This window comes from Megascapheus bottae, chromosome 35 (genome assembly GCF_031878675.1).
Source record: "Megascapheus bottae isolate mThoBot1 chromosome 35, mThoBot2.hap1, whole genome shotgun sequence".
Taxonomy (NCBI): Eukaryota; Metazoa; Chordata; class Mammalia; order Rodentia; family Geomyidae; genus Megascapheus; species Megascapheus bottae.
The window spans coordinates 3,771,223-3,797,095 of NC_143543.1; the positions used below are offsets into that span (position 1 = coordinate 3,771,223).

General features: G+C 48.6%; 1 protein-coding gene and 4 pseudogenes across 1 annotated transcript; all 5 read right to left on the reverse strand.

The window, feature by feature from the left end:
* Positions 1-3,050: 3,050 nt before the first annotated feature.
* Positions 3,051-4,526, reverse strand: LOC150042528 (PRAME family member 12 pseudogene; annotated as a pseudogene).
* Positions 4,527-7,592: 3,066 nt separating this feature from the next.
* Positions 7,593-9,068, reverse strand: LOC150042529 (PRAME family member 12 pseudogene; annotated as a pseudogene).
* A 3,054-nt stretch (positions 9,069-12,122) lies between these two features.
* Positions 12,123-13,598, reverse strand: LOC150042530 (PRAME family member 12-like). Its single transcript, XM_090324464.1, has one exon. It carries the CDS (start codon positions 13,596-13,598, stop codon positions 12,123-12,125), a length of 1,476 nt encoding a protein of 491 aa, XP_090180590.1.
* Positions 13,599-16,632: 3,034 nt separating this feature from the next.
* LOC150042531 (PRAME family member 7 pseudogene) lies at positions 16,633-18,108 on the reverse strand (annotated as a pseudogene).
* Positions 18,109-23,569: 5,461 nt separating this feature from the next.
* Positions 23,570-25,048, reverse strand: LOC150042532 (PRAME family member 12 pseudogene; annotated as a pseudogene).
* Positions 25,049-25,873: the final 825 nt, after the last annotated feature.

Here is a 25,873-nt window from a genome sequence, read left to right on the forward strand (position 1 = left end):
CCTGATGGCTGAGCTGTGGAGCCGCTGTGCAGGGCTGTCTGAATCAAAGCCCGCTCGGGAATGGACTGAAGGCTCCAGGACTCAGCTTCTGTTCTAGAGCGCACTTTGCTATCTTCCTAAGCCAACCCCTCCACTCCATTGCATATCCACCAATCAGAGAGGAGCAATGGGTGGCATTTCTGAGCCATTACACCCTGGTGGGATAGCCACTCCCAGTGAATTCCAACTATTCTCTTCTCCAAAGCTGATCGGGGATTAAAGGTGTGTCCCAAACATTCCACCTTCTCTTTGGAATGTCAATCACGTTGCAACACATCCATTTCCCACTGGGACACCTGCATCACTCCAGACATTCCCATGGATGTTTCCTTTTTCTAAGCATGCAAAGGATCAGCAGAGTTGTTTCAGCCAAACTTTAGAGCATCCCAATGACTTCATGTATCCCTGTCTTCCAGCCTTTGTTTTCTGTGCTGGTCCTTGAACTTTCAGTCGGATCTGGAAAGTGTACCTTCGCTCTGGATAGCCAAGGTTACTGCTTTCCCTCTTGAGGCACAACAGTATCTCCCACTTTTTCCGAGGAGTTTATTCGAGATGAGAGTCTATTAGTGGAAGACAAATGCTGGTTCCTACACAACCTAATCAGTAGAGGAAGAAGTGAATGGGCACAGCCTCTAGAAATGTGGATAGCCTGGTACGATTTCCCAAACACTTCTCAGTCCACACTCTCACTGGGAATTGACTTTACTCTTTACTTAGGTGACATAGATTCAGTAGGAGTGTCAAAGATCCAGATGTAGCCCCCTGATGTCGGCCATACCCTCATGTTTGCATCCAGTAAGAGACACCAGCGATAGACTCCAAATTTCCACGATGCCAAGGTGGCTCAACAGCTGCATTTGGAATCATGGAAAATCACCCAGTCCTCCTGGAGTTGGTCACCCACCCACCCATCAGGTAATGGGGGTGCTCAAATTCTTCCATACTGAGCTGGGTATCTACAAAGCCCAGCTCCCTGTGAGTTCAGTCCCTGGGAACTGGTCTGGACCGACTCCAGTTTCAATGGAGATGGACACACCCTGTGAGCCTGACCCGCCCTGTCTCCTCAGGCCTGCAGTAGCTCCGGGGCCATTAAGCCACACCCCCATCTCACTCTTCCTCACCTGTCTGTACCCCTGGCCCTTTTCTGGTCACACTTGTGACCCCAAGAAACTCTCCCTTGCAGATTAATTGACTTTCACCCAGTGGCTTCTCTGTTCTCTCACCATACACTCTACCAAGAAGAGTTTGTTTTCTCACCTAGTTTTGTTTACAAACTCACCACATGGTTCAACCATGATAGGGCCCACTGATATCACGCCATCCCTAGAATTCCAGGAACCTCATAGCCCATTTGAAGAAAGACAACCTCAAACTTCTGCCCCAAATGACCTTGTCTGTCGGTCTGTCTGTCTGTCTGTCTGTCTGTCTGTCTGTCTGCCTGTCAAACATGTGAAACCTTTTAAATTACTTGCTTTTGAAGGTGTTATACACATAGTTTTCCAGTTTCATGACTCACATGCAATGAAATTGACCCCACAAATTAAGGGCAGTGCCTCAGGCAATCACCTAGATGCCCTTCTCTCTCCAAGGCCACGAAAATGCCTGGGCAGTTCTAAATGCAAAGCCAATCAGATGGGGGAAGAAGTCAAGGTTTGGAAGAGCACATTCAAAAAGAATTCTTAGAGCGTGGGATGTTGGCTACTTGGAACAGTGCTTGCCGTCCCTGCACCAAGACTTCATTTGCTTTCTCAGTAGCACATACAGAGAAAAAGGCTGGAAGTGCTATTGTGTCTCAAGTGGTAGAGTTGTGGAATTGTGAAGGCCCAAAGACAGCAGTCAGGCAATGAGTTCAAGGCCAAGGACTGGGAGAACAAAGAAACACACAAAGAAAACCAAACAAACCCAAACAACACAATTCAAGGCCATCTTGTTACTAGGTGGAACTTGAGCCATCACTTAGAGAGCCCTGGACTTCCCTGCCCAGTGCAGGATTTTGAGTGTGAGGTTTTGGGTGCTCGTGAAGGAATATTTCTTCTAGTACTGCAAAAGAACTGTGATTTGAATGCAGAAGGTGCATGGTTTCAGAGCTCAAGCATGGCACCTTCAGCCACTCAGATTTTCACCACTAAGTATATGGGGGAAAGTGGAAAGCATTCTTTGCTTTCTGCAGTCTATGTTGAGTTTTCCATGACATTAAACACCCACCCCCACAAAGATTTGCTATGTGCCTGTTTGAAAATGATCATGGGTTTAATGGTCTTTCCCTCATGACTCTATCTGTCTCTCTCTCTCTCTGTCCCTCTCACTGTATCTCTGTCTCCCTGAGTCTGTCTGTCTGTCTGTCTGTCTGTCTGTCTGTCTTTCTCTCCGTGTGTGTGTGTGTGTGTGTGTGTGTGTGTGTGTGTGTGTGTGTGTGTTGGTTCCTGCCAGTATAGGATCATTTGCACCGTCCTTGAATCTTCATGCTCAAGGACAACTGTCTCCTACTGAGCTACAGATTTATTTGTGTCATCTGTGGACATTTACCATGGATGAGACTCTAAGAGTCTTTACTGCAAAGGATGGCTTGGATGGTGATCTGACAGCTGAGATCTGAGAATATCCGAGTAGCAGGGTTTCCGGGCATGAACAAGACCGGCCCTCTTCAGTGATGAGAAATGACAGCTTTCCACACAATTTTTCCTTTTTCTATTTTTTATTTAGGGGTTGAAACAGTAAAATGATGTTTACACAGGGATTGTCCATGCGTGGGAGGTTTTCCTCCAGTCAGGTAGGAACAGTTCTTCCCAGGCTGAATTGTCCCTATGCTGATGGACAGTGCACAGGACTCATCGACCACCAAACACACTCTTGGGCTTCCAAAGCCATCATTGAAGTGAAAATTTCAAGAGCAGAGGCTCATTCCCTTTCAACAACACTGTACAGTAGCACTGGTGTTCACGGAAGCATTGACTTCTGACCTTACTTTCGTTGCTGGAGTTCCCCAGACTGTTGCTAAGTGGATTGTGCTGCTACAGAGGCAGAGGTGAAAGGACAGGAAGAGCCTCCTGTGTGAGCACCCAGGAGCCATCAGGTGCCAGGCTGTAGAATTGGCCCCTGTCTGTGCGATGGTCAAAACGGGTACAGATCTGGACCTTGTGGTTTGGCCCCATTTCTCTGAACATCTGTGACAAGCCAGTGCGCACCTGGGCAAATCTCCAAGAGTCAGCGTGGATGTGTCGGTGCCACCAGTCTAGAACGCTGTAGCTCTCCAGCGGGGCAGGATAGATCCCTCGAGTCAAGTGGCTGAGCCGGGCAGTGTGGTTCAGCAGGTTGTGCAGGCTGGCCACGGAGAGGCGGTTTCCATAGAAACTGAAGAAGCCGAGCAGAGAGCAACGGCTCAGGGTAGGCAGGAGAGCCGAGAGCTGGGAGTCAGTGATGTCACAGTCCTCCAGGGCCAGGGTCTCCAAGGTGTGGGTGCCATTCTCCAGGAGGGCTTGCAGGGGCTCAGGACTGAAGTGGAGCATCAACAAACTCCTCAAGCGCAGGTGCTTGAGTTGGCTAGTACAAGAACACAGGGATAAAAACCTTAGGTTGTCTTCTGTGAGCAGACACGAACTCAAAGAGAAGGTCTTGAGTGGCTTCAGGCTTCTGAGGATGGCAGGCATGTTTTCAGAAGAGAAGAGCACGTCATGCAGATGAAGCTCCTGGAGATGGTGCAGCTGCCCCAGATGTGCCGCGAATTTGCAGGAATCCTTGGGGCTGCGCGTGTAGCAGCTGGCACTCATCCTGGACAAGCTGAGGAGCTGTAGGTTCTTCATGTAGCCCAGGTAAGGAGCCAAAGTTTTCACGGTTCCTCCACGCGAGAACTTACTCAAGCCCAGTTCCTGGATGGAGTCGAGCCTCAGCAGAAGCAGAGCTTTCTGAATTGTGGAGGCGGAGCCAGTCAGTATCTGCAGCTTCCTTGAGCACAGCTGGACACGTTGTTTCCTCTTCCTGGCCCACTGGACCAGGTAGTCTTGCCATTCATTCTGGAAACGGTCGATGGTCAGGTCCATGAATATCCACAAGGGCTGCTCTCCACTGCTCTGTGAACGGCCGCTGCCTGTCGGCCTGGCATTCAGAAGCCCTGGGTGAGAGATGCGGGCCATGGAGTGGTAGCCCCGTGTCCAGATGTTGGGGTACACCTTCCGTAGTTCCACAACTTGCAATTGCCAGTGACTGGGGCGCTCCTTCGTGGCAAGTAGCATTTCCAGGCCGTCCAAGACAGCTTTCATGGTTCCCAGGTCTGGTGGCCTTGTCAGGTCACCCAAGGGGAGGCAGGGGAATGGCCAGCACTTCACCATGGCCTTCACTACCTCTGTGTGTCCCTGGGCATAGGCCTCCATGAAGAACTCGGGGAAGGAAAGCCTCGGCAAATCCTCCAGGGCAGAGATGGCCAGGGACTGGTTGCTCAGTAGACTTTGCATGGCTACAAGTTGCAGGGAGCACGGGGCCGTGGTGCTCATCCTGATGGCTGAGCTGTGGAGCCGCTGTGCAGGGCTGTCTGAATCAAAGCCCGCTCGGGAATGGACTGAAGGCTCCAGGACTCAGCTTCTGTTCTAGAGCGCACTTTGCTATCTTCCTAAGCCAACCCCTCCACTCCATTGCATATCCACCAATCAGAGAGGAGCAATGGGTGGCATTTCTGAGCCATTACACCCTGGTGGGATAGCCACTCCCAGTGAATTCCAACTATTCTCTTCTCCAAAGCTGATCGGGGATTAAAGGTGTGTCCCAAACATTCCACCTTCTCTTTGGAATGTCAATCACGTTGCAACACATCCATTTCCCACTGGGACACCTGCATCACTCCAGACATTCCCATGGATGTTTCCTTTTTCTAAGCATGCAAAGGATCAGCAGAGTTGTTTCAGCCAAACTTTAGAGCATCCCAATGACTTCATGTATCCCTGTCTTCCAGCCTTTGTTTTCTGTGCTGGTCCTTGAACTTTCAGTCGGATCTGGAAAGTGTACCTTCGCTCTGGATAGCCAAGGTTACTGCTTTCCCTCTTGAGGCACAACAGTATCTCTGACTTTTTCCGAGGAGTTTATTCGAGATGAGAGTCTATTAGTGGAAGACAAATGCTGGTTCCTACACAACCTAATCAGTAGAGGAAGAAGTGAATGGGCACAGCCTCTAGAAATGTGGATAGCCTGGTACGATTTCCCAAACACTTCTCAGTCCACACTCTCACTGGGAATTGACTTTACTCTTTACTTAGGTGACATAGATTCAGTAGGAGTGTCAAAGATCCAGATGTAGCCCCCTGATGTCGGCCATACCCTCATGTTTGCATCCAGTAAGAGACACCAGCGATAGACTCCAAATTTCCACGATGCCAAGGTGGCTCAACAGCTGCATTTGGAATCATGGAAAATCACCCAGTCCTCCTGGAGTTGGTCACCCACCCACCCATCAGGTAATGGGGGTGCTCAAATTCTTCCATACTGAGCTGGGTATCTACAAAGCCCGGCTCCCTGTGAGTTCAGTCCCTGGGAACTGGTCTGGACCGACTCCAGTTTCAATGGAGATGGACACACCCTGTGAGCCTGACCCGCCCTGTCTCCTCAGGCCTGCAGTAGCTCCGGGGCCATTAAGCCACCCCCCCATCTCACTCTTCCTCACCTGTCTGTACCCCTGGCCCTTTTCTGGTCACACTTGTGACCCCAAGAAACTCTCCCTTGCAGATTAATTGACTTTCACCCAGTGGCTTCTCTGTTCTCTCACCATACACTCTACCAAGAAGAGTTTGTTTTCTCACCTAGTTTTGTTTACAAACTCACCACATGGTTCAACCATGATAGGGCCCACTGATATCACGCCATCCCTAGAATTCCAGGAACCTCATAGCCCATTTGAAGAAAGACAACCTCAAACTTCTGCCCCAAATGACCTTGTCTGTCTGTCTGTCTGTCTGTCTGTCTGTCTGTCTGTCTGTCTGCCTGTCAAACATGTGAAACCTTTTAAATTACTTGCTTTTGAAGGTGTTATACACATAGTTTTCCAGTTTCATGACTCACATGCAATGAAATTGACCCCACAAATTAAGGGCAGTGCCTCAGGCAATCACCTAGATGCCCTTCTCTCTCCAAGGCCACGAAAATGCCTGGGCAGTTCTAAATGCAAAGCCAATCAGATGGGGGAAGAAGTCAAGGTTTGGAAGAGCGCATTCAAAAAGAATTCTTAGAGCGTGGGATGTTGGCTACTTGGAACAGTGCTTGCCGTCCCTGCACCAAGACTTCATTTGCTTTCTCAGTAGCACATACAGAGAAAAAGGCTGGAAGTGCTATTGTGTCTCAAGTGGTAGAGTTGTGGAATTGTGAAGGCCCAAAGACAGCAGTCAGGCAATGAGTTCAAGGCCAAGGACTGGGAGAACAAAGAAACACACAAAGAAAACCAAACAAACCCAAACAACACAATTCAAGGCCATCCTGTTACTAGGTGGAACTTGAGCCATCACTTAGAGAGCCCTGGACTTCCCTGCCCAGTGCAGGATTTTGAGTGTGAGGTTTTGGGTGCTCGTGAAGGAATATTTCTTCTAGTACTGCAAAAGAACTGTGATTTGAATGCAGAAGGTGCATGGTTTCAGAGCTCAAGCATGGCACCTTCAGCCACTCAGATTTTCACCACTAAGTATATGGGGGAAAGTGGAAAGCATTCTTTGCTTTCTGCAGTCTATGTTGAGTTTTCCATGACATTAAACACCCACCCCCACAAAGATTTGCTATGTGCCTGTTTGAAAATGATCATGGGTTTAATGGTCTTTCCCTCATGACTCTATCTGTCTCTCTCTCTCTCTGTCCCTCTCACTGTATCTCTGTCTCCCTGAGTCTGTCTGTCTGTCTGTCTGTCTGTCTGTCTGTCTGTCTGTCTTTCTCTCCGTGTGTGTGTGTGTGTGTGTGTGTGTGTGTGTGTGTGTGTGTGTGTGTGTGTGTGTTGGTTCCTGCCAGTATAGGATCATTTGCACCGTCCTTGAATCTTCATGCTCAAGGACAACTGTCTCCTACTGAGCTACAGATTTATTTGTGTCATCTGTGGACATTTACCATGGATGAGACTCTAAGAGTCTTTACTGCAAAGGATGGCTTGGATGGTGATCTGACAGCTGAGATCTGAGAATATCCGAGTAGCAGGGTTTCCGGGCATGAACAAGACCGGCCCTCTTCAGTGATGAGAAATGACAGCTTTCCACACAATTTTTCCTTTTTCTATTTTTTATTTAGGGGTTGAAACAGTAAAATGATGTTTACACAGGGATTGTCCATGCGTGGGAGGTTTTCCTCCAGTCAGGTAGGAACAGTTCTTCCCAGGCTGAATTGTCCCTATGCTGATGGACAGTGCACAGGACTCATCGACCACCAAACACAGTCTTGGGCTTCCAAAGCCATCATTGAAGTGAAAATTTCAAGAGCAGAGGCTCATTCCCTTTCAACAACACTGTACAGTAGCACTGGTGTTCACGGAAGCATTGACTTCTGACCTTACTTTCGTTGCTGGAGTTCCCCAGACTGTTGCTAAGTGGATTGTGCTGCTACAGAGGCAGAGGTGAAAGGACAGGAAGAGCCTCCTGTGTGAGCACCCAGGAGCCATCAGGTGCCAGGCTGTAGAATTGGCCCCTGTCTGTGCGATGGTCAAAACGGGTACAGATCTGGACCTTGTGGTTTGGCCCCATTTCTCTGAACATCTGTGACAAGCCAGTGCGCACCTGGGCAAATCTCCAAGAGTCAGCGTGGATGTGTCGGTGCCACCAGTCTAGAACGCTGTAGCTCTCCAGCGGGGCAGGATAGATCCCTCGAGTCAAGTGGCTGAGCCAGGCAGTGTGGTTCAGCAGGTTGTGCAGGCTGGCCACGGAGAGGCGGTTTCCATAGAAACTGAAGAAGCCGAGCAGAGAGCAACGGCTCAGGGTAGGCAGGAGAGCCGAGAGCTGGGAGTCAGTGATGTCACAGTCCTCCAGGGCCAGGGTCTCCAAGGTGTGGGTGCCATTCTCCAGGAGGGCTTGCAGGGGCTCAGGACTGAAGTGGAGCATCAACAAACTCCTCAAGCGCAGGTGCTTGAGTTGGCTAGTACAAGAACACAGGGATAAAAACCTTAGGTTGTCTTCTGTGAGCAGACACGAACTCAAAGAGAAGGTCTTGAGTGGCTTCAGGCTTCTGAGGATGGCAGGCATGTTTTCAGAAGAGAAGAGCACGTCATGCAGATGAAGCTCCTGGAGATGGTGCAGCTGCCCCAGATGTGCCGCGAATTTGCAGGAATCCTTGGGGCTGCGCGTGTAGCAGCTGGCACTCATCCTGGACAAGCTGAGGAGCTGTAGGTTCTTCATGTAGCCCAGGTAAGGAGCCAAAGTTTTCACGGTTCCTCCACGCGAGAACTTACTCAAGCCCAGTTCCTGGATGGAGTCGAGCCTCAGCAGAAGCAGAGCTTTCTGAATTGTGGAGGCGGAGCCAGTCAGTATCTGCAGCTTCCTTGAGCACAGCTGGACACGTTGTTTCCTCTTCCTGGCCCACTGGACCAGGTAGTCTTGCCATTCATTCTGGAAACGGTCGATGGTCAGGTCCATGAATATCCACAAGGGCTGCTCTCCACTGCTCTGTGAACGGCCGCTGCCTGTCGGCCTGGCATTCAGAAGCCCTGGGTGAGAGATGCGGGCCATGGAGTGGTAGCCCCGTGTCCAGATGTTGGGGTACACCTTCCGTAGTTCCACAACTTGCAATTGCCAGTGACTGGGGCGCTCCTTCGTGGCAAGTAGCATTTCCAGGCCGTCCAAGACAGCTTTCATGGTTCCCAGGTCTGGTGGCCTTGTCAGGTCACCCAAGGGGAGGCAGGGGAATGGCCAGCACTTCACCATGGCCTTCACTACCTCTGTGTGTCCCTGGGCATAGGCCTCCATGAAGAACTCGGGGAAGGAAAGCCTCGGCAAATCCTCCAGGGCAGAGATGGCCAGGGACTGGTTGCTCAGTAGACTTTGCATGGCTACAAGTTGCAGGGAGCACGGGGCCGTGGTGCTCATCCTGATGGCTGAGCTGTGGAGCCGCTGTGCAGGGCTGTCTGAATCAAAGCCCGCTCGGGAATGGACTGAAGGCTCCAGGACTCAGCTTCTGTTCTAGAGCGCACTTTGCTATCTTCCTAAGCCAACCCCTCCACTCCATTGCATATCCACCAATCAGAGAGGAGCAATGGGTGGCATTTCTGAGCCATTACACCCTGGTGGGATAGCCACTCCCAGTGAATTCCAACTATTCTCTTCTCCAAAGCTGATCGGGGATTAAAGGTGTGTCCCAAACATTCCACCTTCTCTTTGGAATGTCAATCACGTTGCAACACATCCATTTCCCACTGGGACACCTGCATCACTCCAGACATTCCCATGGATGTTTCCTTTTTCTAAGCATGCAAAGGATCAGCAGAGTTGTTTCAGCCAAACTTTAGAGCATCCCAATGACTTCATGTATCCCTGTCTTCCAGCCTTTGTTTTCTGTGCTGGTCCTTGAACTTTCAGTCGGATCTGGAAAGTGTACCTTCGCTCTGGATAGCCAAGGTTACTGCTTTCCCTCTTGAGGCACAACAGTATCTCCCACTTTTTCCGAGGAGTTTATTCGAGATGAGAGTCTATTAGTGGAAGACAAATGCTGGTTCCTACACAACCTAATCAGTAGAGGAAGAAGTGAATGGGCACAGCCTCTAGAAATGTGGATAGCCTGGTACGATTTCCCAAACACTTCTCAGTCCACACTCTCACTGGGAATTGACTTTACTCTTTACTTAGGTGACATAGATTCAGTAGGAGTGTCAAAGATCCAGATGTAGCCCCCTGATGTCGGCCATACCCTCATGTTTGCATCCAGTAAGAGACACCAGCGATAGACTCCAAATTTCCACGATGCCAAGGTGGCTCAACAGCTGCATTTGGAATCATGGAAAATCACCCAGTCCTCCTGGAGTTGGTCACCCACCCACCCATCAGGTAATGGGGGTGCTCAAATTCTTCCATACTGAGCTGGGTATCTACAAAGCCCGGCTCCCTGTGAGTTCAGTCCCTGGGAACTGGTCTGGACCGACTCCAGTTTCAATGGAGATGGACACACCCTGTGAGCCTGACCCGCCCTGTCTCCTCAGGCCTGCAGTAGCTCCGGGGCCATTAAGCCACACCCCCATCTCACTCTTCCTCACCTGTCTGTACCCCTGGCCCTTTTCTGGTCACACTTGTGACCCCAAGAAACTCTCCCTTGCAGATTAATTGACTTTCACCCAGTGGCTTCTCTGTTCTCTCACCATACACTCTACCAAGAAGAGTTTGTTTTCTCACCTAGTTTTGTTTACAAACTCACCACATGGTTCAACCATGATAGGGCCCACTGATATCACGCCATCCCTAGAATTCCAGGAACCTCATAGCCCATTTGAAGAAAGACAACCTCAAACTTCTGCCCCAAATGACCTTGTCTGTCGGTCTGTCTGTCTGTCTGTCTGTCTGTCTGTCTGTCTGCCTGTCAAACATGTGAAACCTTTTAAATTACTTGCTTTTGAAGGTGTTATACACATAGTTTTCCAGTTTCATGACTCACATGCAATGAAATTGACCCCACAAATTAAGGGCAGTGCCTCAGGCAATCACCTAGATGCCCTTCTCTCTCCAAGGCCACGAAAATGCCTGGGCAGTTCTAAATGCAAAGCCAATCAGATGGGGGAAGAAGTCAAGGTTTGGAAGAGCACATTCAAAAAGAATTCTTAGAGCGTGGGATGTTGGCTACTTGGAACAGTGCTTGCCGTCCCTGCACCAAGACTTCATTTGCTTTCTCAGTAGCACATACAGAGAAAAAGGCTGGAAGTGCTATTGTGTCTCAAGTGGTAGAGTTGTGGAATTGTGAAGGCCCAAAGACAGCAGTCAGGCAATGAGTTCAAGGCCAAGGACTGGGAGAACAAAGAAACACACAAAGAAAACCAAACAAACCCAAACAACACAATTCAAGGCCATCTTGTTACTAGGTGGAACTTGAGCCATCACTTAGAGAGCCCTGGACTTCCCTGCCCAGTGCAGGATTTTGAGTGTGAGGTTTTGGGTGCTCGTGAAGGAATATTTCTTCTAGTACTGCAAAAGAACTGTGATTTGAATGCAGAAGGTGCATGGTTTCAGAGCTCAAGCATGGCACCTTCAGCCACTCAGATTTTCACCACTAAGTATATGGGGGAAAGTGGAAAGCATTCTTTGCTTTCTGCAGTCTATGTTGAGTTTTCCATGACATTAAACACCCACCCCCACAAAGATTTGCTATGTGCCTGTTTGAAAATGATCATGGGTTTAATGGTCTTTCCCTCATGACTCTATCTGTCTCTCTCTCTCTCTGTCCCTCTCACTGTATCTCTGTCTCCCTGAGTCTGTCTGTCTGTCTGTCTGTCTGTCTGTCTGTCTTTCTCTCCGTGTGTGTGTGTGTGTGTGTGTGTGTGTGTGTGTGTGTGTGTGTGTGTGTGTTGGTTCCTGCCAGTATAGGATCATTTGCACCGTCCTTGAATCTTCATGCTCAAGGACAACTGTCTCCTACTGAGCTACAGATTTATTTGTGTCATCTGTGGACGTTTACCATGGATGAGACTCTAAGAGTCTTTACTGCAAAGGATGGCTTGGATGGTGATCTGACAGCTGAGATCTGAGAATATCCGAGTAGCAGGGTTTCTGGGCATGAACAAGACTGTCCCTCTTCAGTGATGAGAAATGACAGCTTTCCACACAATTTTTCCTTTTTCTATTTTTTATTTAGGGGTTGAAACAGTAAAATGATGTTTACACAGGGATTGTCCATGCGTGGGAGGTTTTCCTCCAGTCAGGTAGGAACAGTTCTTCCCAGGCTGAATTGTCCCTATGCTGATGGACAGTGCACAGGACTCATCGACCACCAAACACAGTCTTGGGCTTCCAAAGCCATCATTGAAGTGAAAATTTCAAGAGCAGAGGCTCATTCCCTTTCAACAACACTGTACAGTAGCACTGGTGTTCACGGAAGCATTGACTTCTGACCTTACTTTCGTTGCTGGAGTTCCCCAGACTGTTGCTAAGTGGATTGTGCTGCTACAGAGGCAGAGGTGAAAGGACAGGAAGAGCCTCCTGTGTGAGCACCCAGGAGCCATCAGGTGCCAGGCTGTAGAATTGGCCCCTGTCTGTGCGATGGTCAAAACGGGTACAGATCTGGACCTTGTGGTTTGGCCCCATTTCTCTGAACATCTGTGACAAGCCAGTGCGCACCTGGGCAAATCTCCAAGAGTCAGCGTGGATGTGTCGGTGCCACCAGTCTAGAACGCTGTAGCTCTCCAGCGGGGCAGGATAGATCCCTCGAGTCAAGTGGCTGAGCTGGGCAGTGTGGTTCAGCAGGTTGTGCAGGCTGGCCACGGAGAGGCGGTTTCCATAGAAACTGAAGAAGCCGAGCAGAGAGCAACGGCTCAGGGTAGGCAGGAGAGCCGAGAGCTGGGAGTCAGTGATGTCACAGTCCTCCAGGGCCAGGGTCTCCAAGGTGTGGGTGCCATTCTCCAGGAGGGCTTGCAGGGGCTCAGGACTGAAGTGGAGCATCAACAAACTCCTCAAGCGCAGGTGCTTGAGTTGGCTAGTACAAGAACACAGGGATAAAAACCTTAGGTTGTCTTCTCTGAGCAGACACGAACTCAAAGAGAAGGTCTTGAGTGGCTTCAGGCTTCTGAGGATGGCAGGCATGTTTTCAGAAGAGAAGAGCACGTCATGCAGATGAAGCTCCTGGAGATGGTGCAGCTGCCCCAGATGTGCCGCGAATTTGCAGGAATCCTTGGGGCTGCGCGTGTAGCAGCTGGCACTCATCCTGGACAAGCTGAGGAGCTGTAGGTTCTTCATGTAGCCCAGGTAAGGAGCCAAAGTTTTCACGGTTCCTCCACGCGAGAACTTACTCAAGCCCAGTTCCTGGATGGAGTCGAGCCTCAGCAGGAGCAGAGCTTTCTGAATTGTGGAGGCGGAGCCAGTCAGTATCTGCAGCTTCCTTGAGCACAGCTGGACACGTTGTTTCCTCTTCCTGGCCCACTGGACCAGGTAGTCTTGCCATTCATTCTGGAAACGGTCGATGGTCAGGTCCATGAATATCCACAAGGGCTGCTCTCCACTGCTCTGTGAACGGCCGCTGCCTGTCGGCCTGGCATTCAGAAGCACTGGGTGAGAGATGCGGGCCATGGAGTGGTAGCCCCGTGTCCAGATGTTGGGGTACACCTTCCGTAGTTCCACAACTTGCAATTGCCAGTGACTGGGGCGCTCCTTCGTGGCAAGTAGCATTTCCAGGCCGTCCAAGACAGCTTTCATGGTTCCCAAGTCTGGTGGCCTTGTCAGGTCACCCAAGGGGAGGCAGGGGAATGGCCAGCACTTCACCATGGCCTTCACTACCTCTGTGTGTCCCTGGGCATAGGCCTCCATGAAGAACTCGGGGAAGGAAAGCCTCGGCAAATCCTCCAGGGCAGAGCTGGCCAGGGACTGGTTGCTCAGTAGACTTTGCATGGCTACAAGTTGCAGGGAGCACGGGGCCGTGGTGCTCATCCTGATGGCTGAGCTGTGGAGCCGCTGTGCAGGGCTGTCTGAATCAAAGCCCGCTCGGGAATGGACTGAAGGCTCCAGGACTCAGCTTCTGTTCTAGAGCGCACTTTGCTATCTTCCTAAGCCAACCCCTCCACTCCATTGCATATCCACCAATCAGAGAGGAGCAATGGGTGGCATTTCTGAGCCATTACACCCTGGTGGGATAGCCACTCCCAGTGAATTCCAACTATTCTCTTCTCCAAAGCTGATCGGGGATTAAAGGTGTGTCCCAAACATTCCACCTTCTCTTTGGAATGTCAATCACGTTGCAACACATCCATTTCCCACTGGGACACCTGCATCACTCCAGACATTCCCATGGATGTTTCCTTTTTCTAAGCATGCAAAGGATCAGCAGAGTTGTTTCAGCCAAACTTTAGAGCATCCCAATGACTTCATGTATCCCTGTCTTCCAGCCTTTGTTTTCTGTGCTGGTCCTTGAACTTTCAGTCGGATCTGGAAAGTGTACCTTCGCTCTGGATAGCCAAGGTTACTGCTTTCCCTCTTGAGGCACAACAGTATCTCCCACTTTTTCCGAGGAGTTTATTCGAGATGAGAGTCTATTAGTGGAAGACAAATGCTGGTTCCTACACAACCTAATCAGTAGAGGAAGAAGTGAATGGGCACAGCCTCTAGAAATGTGGATAGCCTGGTACGATTTCCCAAACACTTCTCAGTCCACACTCTCACTGGGAATTGACTTTACTCTTTACTTAGGTGACATAGATTCAGTAGGAGTGTCAAAGATCCAGATGTAGCCCCCTGATGTCGGCCATACCCTCATGTTTGCATCCAGTAAGAGACACCAGCGATAGACTCCAAATTTCCACGATGCCAAGGTGGCTCAACAGCTGCATTTGGAATCATGGAAAATCACCCAGTCCTCCTGGAGTTGGTCACCCACCCACCCATCAGGTAATGGGGGTGCTCAAATTCTTCCATACTGAGCTGGGTATCTACAAAGCCCGGCTCCCTGTGAGTTCAGTCCCTGGGAACTGGTCTGGACCGACTCCAGTTTCAATGGAGATGGACACACCCTGTGAGCCTGACCCGCCCTGTCTCCTCAGGCCTGCAGTAGCTCCGGGGCCATTAAGCCACACCCCCATCTCACTCTTCCTCACCTGTCTGTACCCCTGGCCCTTTTCTGGTCACACTTGTGACCCCAAGAAACTCTCCCTTGCAGATTAATTGACTTTCACCCAGTGGCTTCTCTGTTCTCTCACCATACACTCTACCAAGAAGAGTTTGTTTTCTCACCTAGTTTTGTTTACAAACTCACCACATGGTTCAACCATGATAGGGCCCACTGATATCACGCCATCCCTAGAATTCCAGGAACCTCATAGCCCATTTGAAGAAAGACAACCTCAAACTTCTGCCCCAAATGACCTTGTCTGTCTGTCTGTCTGTCTGTCTGTCTGTCTGTCTGCCTGTCAAACATGTGAAACCTTTTAAATTACTTGCTTTTGAAGGTGTTATACACATAGTTTTCCAGTTTCATGACTCACATGCAATGAAATTGACCCCACAAATTAAGGGCAGTGCCTCAGGCAATCACCTAGATGCCCTTCTCTCTCCAAGGCCACGAAAATGCCTGGGCAGTTCTAAATGCAAAGCCAATCAGATGGGGGAAGAAGTCAAGGTTTGGAAGAGCACATTCAAAAAGAATTCTTAGAGCGTGGGATGTTGGCTACTTGGAACAGTGCTTGCCGTCCCTGCACCAAGACTTCATTTGCTTTCTCAGTAGCACATACAGAGAAAAAGGCTGGAAGTGCTATTGTGTCTCAAGTGGTAGAGTTGTGGAATTGTGAAGGCCCAAAGACAGCAGTCAGGCAATGAGTTCAAGGCCAAGGACTGGGAGAACAAAGAAACACACAAAGAAAACCAAACAAACCCAAACAACACAATTCAAGGCCATCCTGTTACTAGGTGGAACTTGAGCCATCACTTAGAGAGCCCTGGACTTCCCTGCCCAGTGCAGGATTGTGAGTGTGAGGTTTTGGGTGCTCGTGAAGGAATATTTCTTCTAGTACTGCAAAAAAACTGTGATTTGAATGCAGAAGGTGCATGGTTTCAGAGCTCAAGCATGGCACCTTCAGCCACTCAGATTTTCACCACTAAGTATATGGGGGAAAGTGGAAAGCATTCCTTGCTTTCTGCAGTCTATGTTGAGTTTTCCATGACATTAAACACCCACCCCCACAAAGATTTGCTATGTGCCTGTTTGAAAATGATTATGGGTTTAATGGTCTTTCCCTCATGACTCTATCTGTCTCTCTCTCTCTCTGTCCCTCTCACTGTATCTCTGTCTCTCTGAGTCTGTCTGTCTGTCTGTCTGTCTTTCTCTCCGTGTGTGTGTGTATGTGTGTGTGTGTGTGTGTGTGTGTGTGTGTGTGTGTGTTGGTTGCTGCCAGTATAGGATCATTTGCACCGTCCTTGAATCTTCATGCTCAAGGACAACTGTCTCCTACTGAGCTACAGATTTATTTGTGTCATCTGTGGACGTTTACCATGGATGAGACTCTAAGAGTCTTTACTGCAAAGGATGGCTTGGATGGTGATCTGACAGCTGAGATCTGAGAATATCCGAGTAGCAGGGTTTCTGGGCATGAACAAGACTGTCCCTCTTCAGTGATGAGAAATGACAGCTTTCCACACAATTTTTCCTTTTTCTATTTTTTATTTAGGGGTTGAAACAGTAAAATGATGTTTACACAGGGATTGTCCATGCGTGGGAGGTTTTCCTCCAGTCAGGTAGGAACAGTTCTTCCCAGGCTGAATTGTCCCTATGCTGATGGACAGTGCACAGGACTCATCTACCACCAAACACAGTCTTGGGCTTCCAAAGCCATCATTGAAGTGAAAATTTCAAGAGCAGAGGCTCATTCCCTTTCAACAACACTGTACAGTAGCACTGGTGTTCACGGAAGCATTGACTTCTGACCTTACTTTCGTTGCTGGAGTTCCCCAGACTGTTGCTAAGTGGATTGTGCTGCTACAGAGGCAGAGGTGAAAGGACAGGAAGAGCCTCCTGTGTGAGCACCCAGGAGCCATCAGGTGCCAGGCTGTAGAATTGGCCCCTGTCTGTGCGATGGTCAAAACGGGTACAGATCTGGACCTTGTGGTTTGGCCCCATTTCTCTGAACATCTGTGACAAGCCAGTGCGCACCTGGGCAAATCTCCAAGAGTCAGCGTGGATGTGTCGGTGCCACCAGTCTAGAACGCTGTAGCTCTCCAGCGGGGCAGGATAGATCCCTCGAGTCAAGTGGCTGAGCTGGGCAGTGTGGTTCAGCAGGTTGTGCAGGCTGGCCACGGAGAGGCGGTTTCCATAGAAACTGAAGAAGCCGAGCAGAGAGCAACGGCTCAGGGTAGGCAGGAGAGCCGAGAGCTGGGAGTCAGTGATGTCACAGTCCTCCAGGGCCAGGGTCTCCAAGGTGTGGGTGCCATTCTCCAGGAGGGCTTGCAGGGGCTCAGGACTGAAGTGGAGCATCAACAAACTCCTCAAGCGCAGGTGCTTGAGTTGGCTAGTACAAGAACACAGGGATAAAAACCTTAGGTTGTCTTCTGTGAGCAGACACAAACTCAAAGAGAAGGTCTTGAGTGGCTTCAGGCTTCTGAGGATGGCAGGCATGTTTTCAGAAGAGAAGAGCACGTCATGCAGATGAAGCTCCTGGAGATGGTGCAGCTGCCCCAGATGTGCCGCGAATTTGCAGGAATCCTTGGGGCTGCACGTGTAGCAGCTGGCACTCATCCTGGACAAGCTGAGGAGCTGTAGGTTCTTCATGTAGCCCAGGTAAGGAGCCAAAGTTTTCACGGTTCCTCCACGCGAGAACTTACTCAAGCCCAGTTCCTGGATGGAGTCGAGCCTCAGCAGGAGCAGAGCTTTCTGAACTGTGGAGGCGGAGCCAGTCAGTATCTGCAGCTTCCTTGAGCACAGCTGGACACGTTGTTTCCTCTTCCTGGCCCACTGGACCAGGTAGTCTTGCCATTCATTCTGGAAACGGTCGATGGTCAGGTCCATGAATATCCACAAGGGCTGCTCTCCACTGCTCTGTGAATGGCCGCTGCCTGTCGGCCTGGCATTCAGAAGCCCTGGGTGAGAGATGCGGGCCATGGAGTGGTAGCCCCGTGTCCAGATGTTGGGGTACACCTTCCGTAGTTCCACAACTTGCAATTGCCAGTGACTGGGGCGCTCCTTCGTGGCAAGTAGCATTTCCAGGCCGTCCAAGACAGCTTTCATGGTTCCCAGGTCTGGTGGCCTTGTCAGGTCACCCAAGGGGAGGCAGGGGAATGGCCAGCACTTCACCATGGCCTTCACTACCTCTGTGTGTCCCTGGGCATAGGCCTCCATGAAGAACTCGGGGAAGGAAAGCCTCGGCAAATCCTCCAGGGCAGAGATGGCCAGGGACTGGTTGCTCAGTAGACTTTGCATGGCTACAAGTTGCAGGGAGCACGGGGCCGTGGTGCTCATCCTGATGGCTGAGCTGTGGAGCCGCTGTGCAGGGCTGTCTGAATCAAAGCCCGCTCGGGAATGGACTGAAGGCTCCAGGACTCAGCTTCTGTTCTAGAGCGCACTTTGCTATCTTCCTAAGCCAACCCCTCCACTCCATTGCATATCCACCAATCAGAGAGGAGCAATGGGTGGCATTTCTGAGCCATTACACCCTGGTGGGATAGCCACTCCCAGTGAATTCCAACTATTCTCTTCTCCAAAGCTGATCGGGGATTAAAGGTGTGTCCCAAACATTCCACCTTCTCTTTGGAATGTCAATCACGTTGCAACACATCCATTTCCCACTGGGACACCTGCATCACTCCAGACATTCCCATGGATGTTTCCTTTTTCTAAGCATGCAAAGGATCAGCAGAGTAGTTTCAGCCAAACTTTAGAGCATCCCAATGACTTCATGTATCCCTGTCTTCCAGCCTTTGTTTTCTGTGCTGGTCCTTGAACTTTCAGTCGGATCTGGAAAGTGTACCTTCGCTCTGGATAGCCAAGGTTACTGCTTTCCCTCTTGAGGCACAACAGTATCTCTGACTTTTTCCGAGGAGTTTATTCGAGATGAGAGTCTATTAGTGGAAGACAAATGCTGGTTCTTACACAACCTAATCAGGAGAGGAAGAAGTGAATGGGCACAGCCTCTAGGAATGTAGATAGCCTGGTACGATTTCCCAAACACTTCTCAGTCCACACTCTCACTGGGAATTGACTTTACTCTTTACTTAGGTGACATAGATTCAGTAGGAGTGTCAAAGATCCAGATCTAGCCCTCTGATGTCGGCCATACCCTCATGTTTGCATCCAGTAAGAGACACCAGCGATAGACTCCAAATTTCCACGATGCCAAGGTGGCTCAACAGCTGCATTTGGAATCATGGAAAATCATCCAGTCCTCCTGGAGGTGGTCACCCACCCACCCATCAGGTAATGGGGGTGCTTAAATTCCTCCATACTGAGCTGGGTATCTACAAAGCCCGGCTCCCTGTGAGTTCAGTCCCTGGGAACTGGTCTGGACTGACTCTAGTTTCAATGGAGATGGACACACCCTGTGAGCCTGACCTGCCCTGTCTCCTCAGGCCTCCAATAGCTTCGGGGCCATTAAGCCACCCCCCCATCTCACTCTTCCTCACCTGTCTGTACCCCTGGCCCTTTTCTGGTCACACTTGTGACCCCAAGATACTCTCCCTTGGAGATTAATTGACTTTCACCCAGTGGCTTCTCTGTTCTCTCACCATACACTCTACCAAGAAGAGTTTGTTTTCTCACCTAGTTTTGTTTACAAACTCACCACATGGTTCAACCATGATAGGGCCCACTGATATCACCCCATCCCTAGAATTCCAGGAACCTCATAGCCCATTTGAAGAAAGACAACCTCAAGCTTCTGCCCCAAATGACCTTTGTCTGTCTGTCTGTCTGTCTGTCTGTCTGTCTGTCTGTCTGTCTCTCTGCCTGTCAAACATGTGAAACCTTTTAAATTACTTGCTTTTGAAGGTGTTATACACATAGTTTTCCATTTTCATGACTCACATGGAATGAAATTGACCCCACAAATTAAGGGCAGTGCCTCAGGCAATCACCTAGATGCCATTCCCTCTCCAAGGCCACGAAAATGCCTGGGCACTTCTAAATGCAAAGCCAATCAGATGGGGGAAGAAGTCAAGGTTTGGAAGAGCACATTCAAAAAGAATTCTTAGAGCGTGGGATGTTGGCTACTTGGAACAGTGCTTGCCGTCCCTGCACCAAGACTTCATTTGCTTTCTCAGTAGCACATACAGAGAAAAAGGCTGGAAGTGCTATTGTGTCTCAAGTGGTAGAGTTGTGGAATTGTGAAGGCCCAAAGACAGCAGTCAGGCAATGAGTTCAAGGCCAAGGACTGGGAGAACAAAGAAACACACAAAGAAAACCAAACAAACCCAAATGACACAATTCAAGGCCATCCTGTTACTAGGTGGAACTTGAGCCATCACTTAGAGAGCCCTGGACTTCCCTGCCCAGTGCAGGATTTTGAGTGTGAGGGTTTGGGTGCTCGTGAAGGAATATTTCTTCTAGTACTGCAAAAGAACTGTGATTTGAATGCAGAAGGTGCATGGTTTCAGAGCTCAAGCATGGCACCTTCAGCCACTCAGATTTTCACCACTAAGTATATGGGGGAAATTGGAAAGCATTCCTTGCTTTCTGCAGTCTATGTTGAGTTTTCCATGACATTGAACACCCACCCCCACAAAGATTTGCTATGTGCCTGTTTAAAATGATCATGGGTTTAATGGTCTTTCCCTCATGACTCTGTCTCTCTCTCTCTCTCTGTCCCTCTCACTGTATCTCTGTCTCTCTGAGTCTGTCTGTCTGTCTGTCTGTCTGTCTGTCTGTCTGTCTGTCTGTCTGTCTGTCGTTCTCTCCGTGTGTGTGTGTGTGTGTGTGTGTGTGTGTGTGTGTGTTGGTTGCTGCCAGTATAGGATCATTTGCACCGTCCTTGAATCTTCATGCTCAAGGACAACTGTCTCCTACTGAGCTACAGATTTATTTGTGTCATCTGTGGACGTTTACCATGGATGAGACTCTAAGAGTCTTTACTGCAAAGGATGGCTTGGATGGTGATCTGACAGCTGAGATCTGAGAATATCCGAGTAGCAGGGTTTCTGGGCATGAACAAGACTGTCCCTCTTCAGTGATGAGAAATGACAGCTTTCCACACAATTTTTCCTTTTTCTATTTTTTATTTAGGGGTTGAAACAGTAAAATGATGTTTACACAGGGATTGTCCATGCGTGGGAGGTTTTCCTCCAGTCAGGTAGGAACAGTTCTTCCCAGGCTGAATTGTCCCTATGCTGATGGACAGTGCACAGGACTCATCGACCACCAAACACACTCTTGGGTTTCCAAAGCCATCACTGAAGCGAAAATTTCAAGAGCAGGGGCTCATTCCCTTTCAACAACACTGTACAGTAGCACTGGTGTTCACGGAAGCATTGACTTCTGACCTTACATTTGTTGCTGGAGTTCCCCAGAGTGTTGCTAAGTGGATTGTGCTGCTACAGAAGCAGAGGTGAAAGGACAGGAAGTGCCTCCTTTGTGAGCACCTAGGAGCCATGAGGTGCCAGGCTGTAGAATTGAGTTCCCAGAGACCACCAAGGATCTGACTGATGTAATGCATATGAGAGTTTTATTGCAAGCTGAAGAGTCGACTGTCACCCATCACCAATGCAGTGGATCTGGAGTGAGAGCCCCACCTTCCAGTCAGAATGGTTTTTTTTTTATATGTTTACAAAGTTAGGGGGTTTCCAGCTAAGTTACTTGGAGCTGCTACAGGCCGATTGATTACAAAATACAGTTTCATATATGCTTTTGTTGATTGGATATCTCCACCTGGCCTGTTCCAACCTTGTTACTGGGCCTTGTTATTGAAAACTCAGAAGGTTTTGGAAGTGCAATTTTAGTCTTTTAATGGTCAGGTCAGTTTGAACTTAAATAAATTTTGTTTTGCTTTTCTTTCTCAGGGAAGGTCAGTGTGTACTTTTACATGCGTAACAGAATGGCTGTTCAAATTAGATGGAGTTACTCAGGCTAAGATGATCACTGAGGCTAAAAACTGGTCCCTACACTGGCTTTTGTTCTGCTCCTGTTCTCTGATTCCTGAGAATCTTTATAACCTAATCCCACCCTCAGCAATGCATCTCTACAAATCAGAGAGCACATTCTGATGAGATTTCTAAGCCACACTTAGCAGAACCGGGACAGGGTGTCAGCCTCCAGATGAACAATTCTTAAGTTTGAATAAAAAAAACTAGTAGGATTATAGGCATGGCAAATGAATTCCAGCTTCTCTTTCAGATCTGAAAAAAAATCTGGATAGGAAGAATTCCCATTCATGTAACTTACTACCTCCTGACATTCACACAGATATCCACTGACCTGAGTATACAAGGAATCCAAGGACAGAAGCCCCATTACTCCACGGGTGGGTGAGTATCTACATCCAAGAGATTTTGGAAATTTTCCATAATGCCAAGATGGCACCTGTTGAACCATCTGGGCATAATGGAACTTGTTTAATTGGTGGCGTCTGTTACTGGTGGCAAACATGAGTGTTCTGAAGACATCAGGTGGATAGATTTTGTTCTTTTATATTCCTAGCAAATATCTGACACAAAGTTGGACAGTTAAGTCAATTAAAAGTGATAATGATGACTGAGAGCATTTGGTAACTCCTATCAGATTATTCACATTCTTAGGTGCTGTGCTCTTTCACTTCTTACTATATTTCTTAAATTCTCTGGTAGCCAGCCATTTCTCTTCAAGTAACAAGACTCTAATCACTAATAAACTCCTCAGAGAAAATGAGAGGTACTGTTGTAGCTCAAGTGGTAGAACAGGAACCTTGGCTAAACGAAGCTAAAATACACTGTCCAGGTAAGAGTGAAAATTCTAGGACCAGCACAGAGGAAGAAAGAAGGAGGGAAGGAAGAAATGAAGGAAGGAAGAAAGGAAGGAAATACTGAAGGAAGGAAGGAAGGAACGAAGGAAGGAAGGAGGGAAGGAAGGATTAAAGTTCAAAAAGGGTAGGAAGGCAGCAAAACACAATTTTGTGGTCACTTTAAGTGTCATAAATTTTGGTGGGCACAATTTTTGGATCCTTTGCAAGCTGAGGGAAATGAAACATAAGTGGGAAAATCTGGAGTGATACAGGTGTCCAAGTGGAAATCTCTCTGTGGGAGGAATTCTAATCCAAATGAATGAAAACTTGCAGAGAAGGAATCCTGAAATCCAGGTGTCAATGCAGGGAGGCAAAGGGAGGATATTTCAGGATGCCTGGGGCGGTGGTGGTGGAAAAGGCCACAGAAAAATGCAGCTGGAAACCCAGAAAGTTGGTGCCCAAAAGCCTAGAACCCTCCCACAGGATAGACAAAATTGAACACTAGCAGATGTCAGCACACATGAAAATATGATGGACCAGCATTTCCACTTCCCCAGATACTGCAGATTATCTCAAGCTTGCTTAAAGCTGCTTACTTAAGATGCATTCTGAGGCAAAGGCCTGCATACCTCCCTACATACAAGCTGGAATGATATCTTTCTACTTCTGCTTATCTTTTTTTAATTTTTGGTTGATTAATACAGTAAACTATGCATAATAAAGGATTACCCGACAGCTTACAGTTTTTTTTACAACCATTAAGAAAACCAAAATTATATTCCAAAAGGACTTATTTGACTGCAGATTCCTGATGGTGTCTGCACAGGACACATATAACCCCCAAAGCATTCTGATAGTCCTAGGGCTCCACAGCTATAATTTAATGGAAAAGCTCAGGACCAGGAAACGTGTGATTTACAAAGTGAATGATGGAGTCTCTGGACACTGGAGAAATGCACTTCTATCCTGGGTTTAATTTGTGATGATGAGGAGAGATTCCTGGAAAGAGGTGGTTGACTACATGGGAAGAGCTGACAGGACAGGAGGAACCTCCTCTGTGACCACCCAGGAACCATCAGGGCCCACAGTATAGCATTCCAAGTTGGTATGTAGACAAGTGATATTGGTACAGATCTGGACTTTCTGTGTTGCCCCCATATCTCTCAATGCCTGTGCCAAGTCTGTGAGAACATGAGCAAATCTCTCAGTATGGATGATTCCCACAAGCCAATTTTCCTGCTGATAGCTTTCCACTGGGGCAGGATAAAGGCCTTGTCTCAAATGGCCTAGACTGGCCATGTGGCTCAGGAGGTTCAGCAGAGTGTCAATGGAGATGCAGTTTCCATAGAAACTGAAGAATTTGAGCTGGGTGCACTGGCTCAAGGCAGGCAGGATAGCTGGCACATGTGCATCTCTGATGAAAAATTTCTCCAGGGCCAGTGCCTCTAGGCTACTGGCTACTTGCTCCAGAATGGCCCTCAGGGGCTCAATCTTCAATCTGCCCATGAATAAAGTCCTTAATTGCAGGTTCTTGAGCTGTCTGATGCAGGGACTTTGGGAAAGAATCCACAAGTCTGTTTCCTCCATCACACACAAAGTCAGAGACAAGGTCTTTAAAGGTGCCAGGTTCCTGAAGATGTTGGGAAGCTGTCCACGATGGAAGAAGACCTTGTGCATATGAATCTCCTGGAGATGCTGTAACTTTCCTAGATGTTCCCCCAATTGGTAAGAATAGCAGACATTATCAGGGATCGAAGTGAATGAGGAACCACATACGTTGCAGAAGTTGAGGATGTGAAGGTTCTTCATCTGGCCCAGGTAAGGAGCAAATGTTATCAAGGTTTCTGGTTGGCAGAAGTGACTCACCTTAAGTTCATGGATGAAATCCAGCTTCAGCAGATGCAGAGTGTTGTTGATTTCAGAGATGGAGTCAGGCATAATCTGAAGTTTCTTCGAGTACAGCTGAATTCTTTCTTTCCTCTGCTTAGCCCATTGGAGCAGATAGATTTGGAAATCATCGTGGGTGCCATTTTTGATGGTCAAGTCAACGATGATCATCAAGGGCTGCTCTTCAGTTATTGCTGAATAGTGATTTGCTGTTGTCCTAACAATCAGGATGTCTGGATAAGAGCTTTGGGCCATGTTGTGGTATCCCCTTGTCCACATCTCCAGGTGCTCATTCCGCAAATCGAGAACTCTTAGTTTCCACCGACTGGGGCGTTCCTTCTTGACAAGTAGATCAAGCCCATCCAGAACAGCCTTGAAGGTATCCAGGTCCGGTGATTTTGCCAGGTCCCCCAAGATGAGGCATGGGAATGGCCAGTCCTGCACCATGGCTTTTAGCAGCTGTATGTGGCCCCTAGAGTAGGCCTCCAGCAAGAGTGAAGGGAAGAGCAGCCTCGGAAGATCTTCCAGGGCAGTGATGGCCAGGAACTGGTTGCTCAGAAGATGCTGCATGGCAAGATGCTGGAGTGAGTGTGGGGTCCTGAGGCTCATCTCGATGGATCAGAGGTGGATGAGGTGTGAAGTGCTCTCTGAATCACGGCAGAGTTAGGCAGTAACTACAGGCTCCAGGAACAAGTTGCTCTTCTCTGGCCTCTTGGAATCTTTATAACCCAATCCCACCCTGAAGAGTTCATATTTACCAATCAGAGAGCAGCTTATAAAAGGATTTCTGGGCTACACCAATTATACCTTCCTGAGAGGTTCTACTTGAGATTAAATCAAATAGTAGTTTACATTAAAAAGTGACAGGATTAATAGCTTGAGCCACAGATACCATCTTGTGTTGGATCACTGATGAGATCAAGAGGATAAGTAAATGGACCTAGAGACTCTATCCACATGAAATTTGATACAGGAACCAAAAACAAAGGATGGGAGAAAGACATCTGCAACAAATGTTGCAACCCTGAGCCTAAAAAGTACCCAAGAAGAGTCAAACCAACTTAAAGCATCCAGTAAGATATCTGGAAATTCTTTCTTTCCCTCCTTCCATCCCTCCCTCCCTCTCTCCCTTCCTTCCTTCTTCTTTCCTTCCTTCCTTGCTTGCTTTTTCCTCCCTCCTTCTCTCCCTCTTTTCCTCCTTTCTTCCCTCTCTCTTCCTACTTCCCTTCCTGACTGTCATCCTCCCTTCCTTTTTCCTCCTTTTTTTTTTGCTGAATTGTGACATGAACTCAGTATTTGTGAGTGGATCTGACCTGACTTGTCAAGGCTAGTGCTCTACCCCTTGAGCAACCACACTAATTACGGAATCCTAACAATTCATATGCATTTTGCCTACTTGGGATTTTAAGTGTGACCCTCAGATACTACTCTAGA

What these genes read in the sequence shown, in the direction of transcription:
- LOC150042530 (XM_090324464.1), bottom strand. Translation starts at nt 13,598, where the DNA reads ATGAGCACCACGGCCCCGTGCTCCCTGCAACTTGTAGCCATGCAAAGT.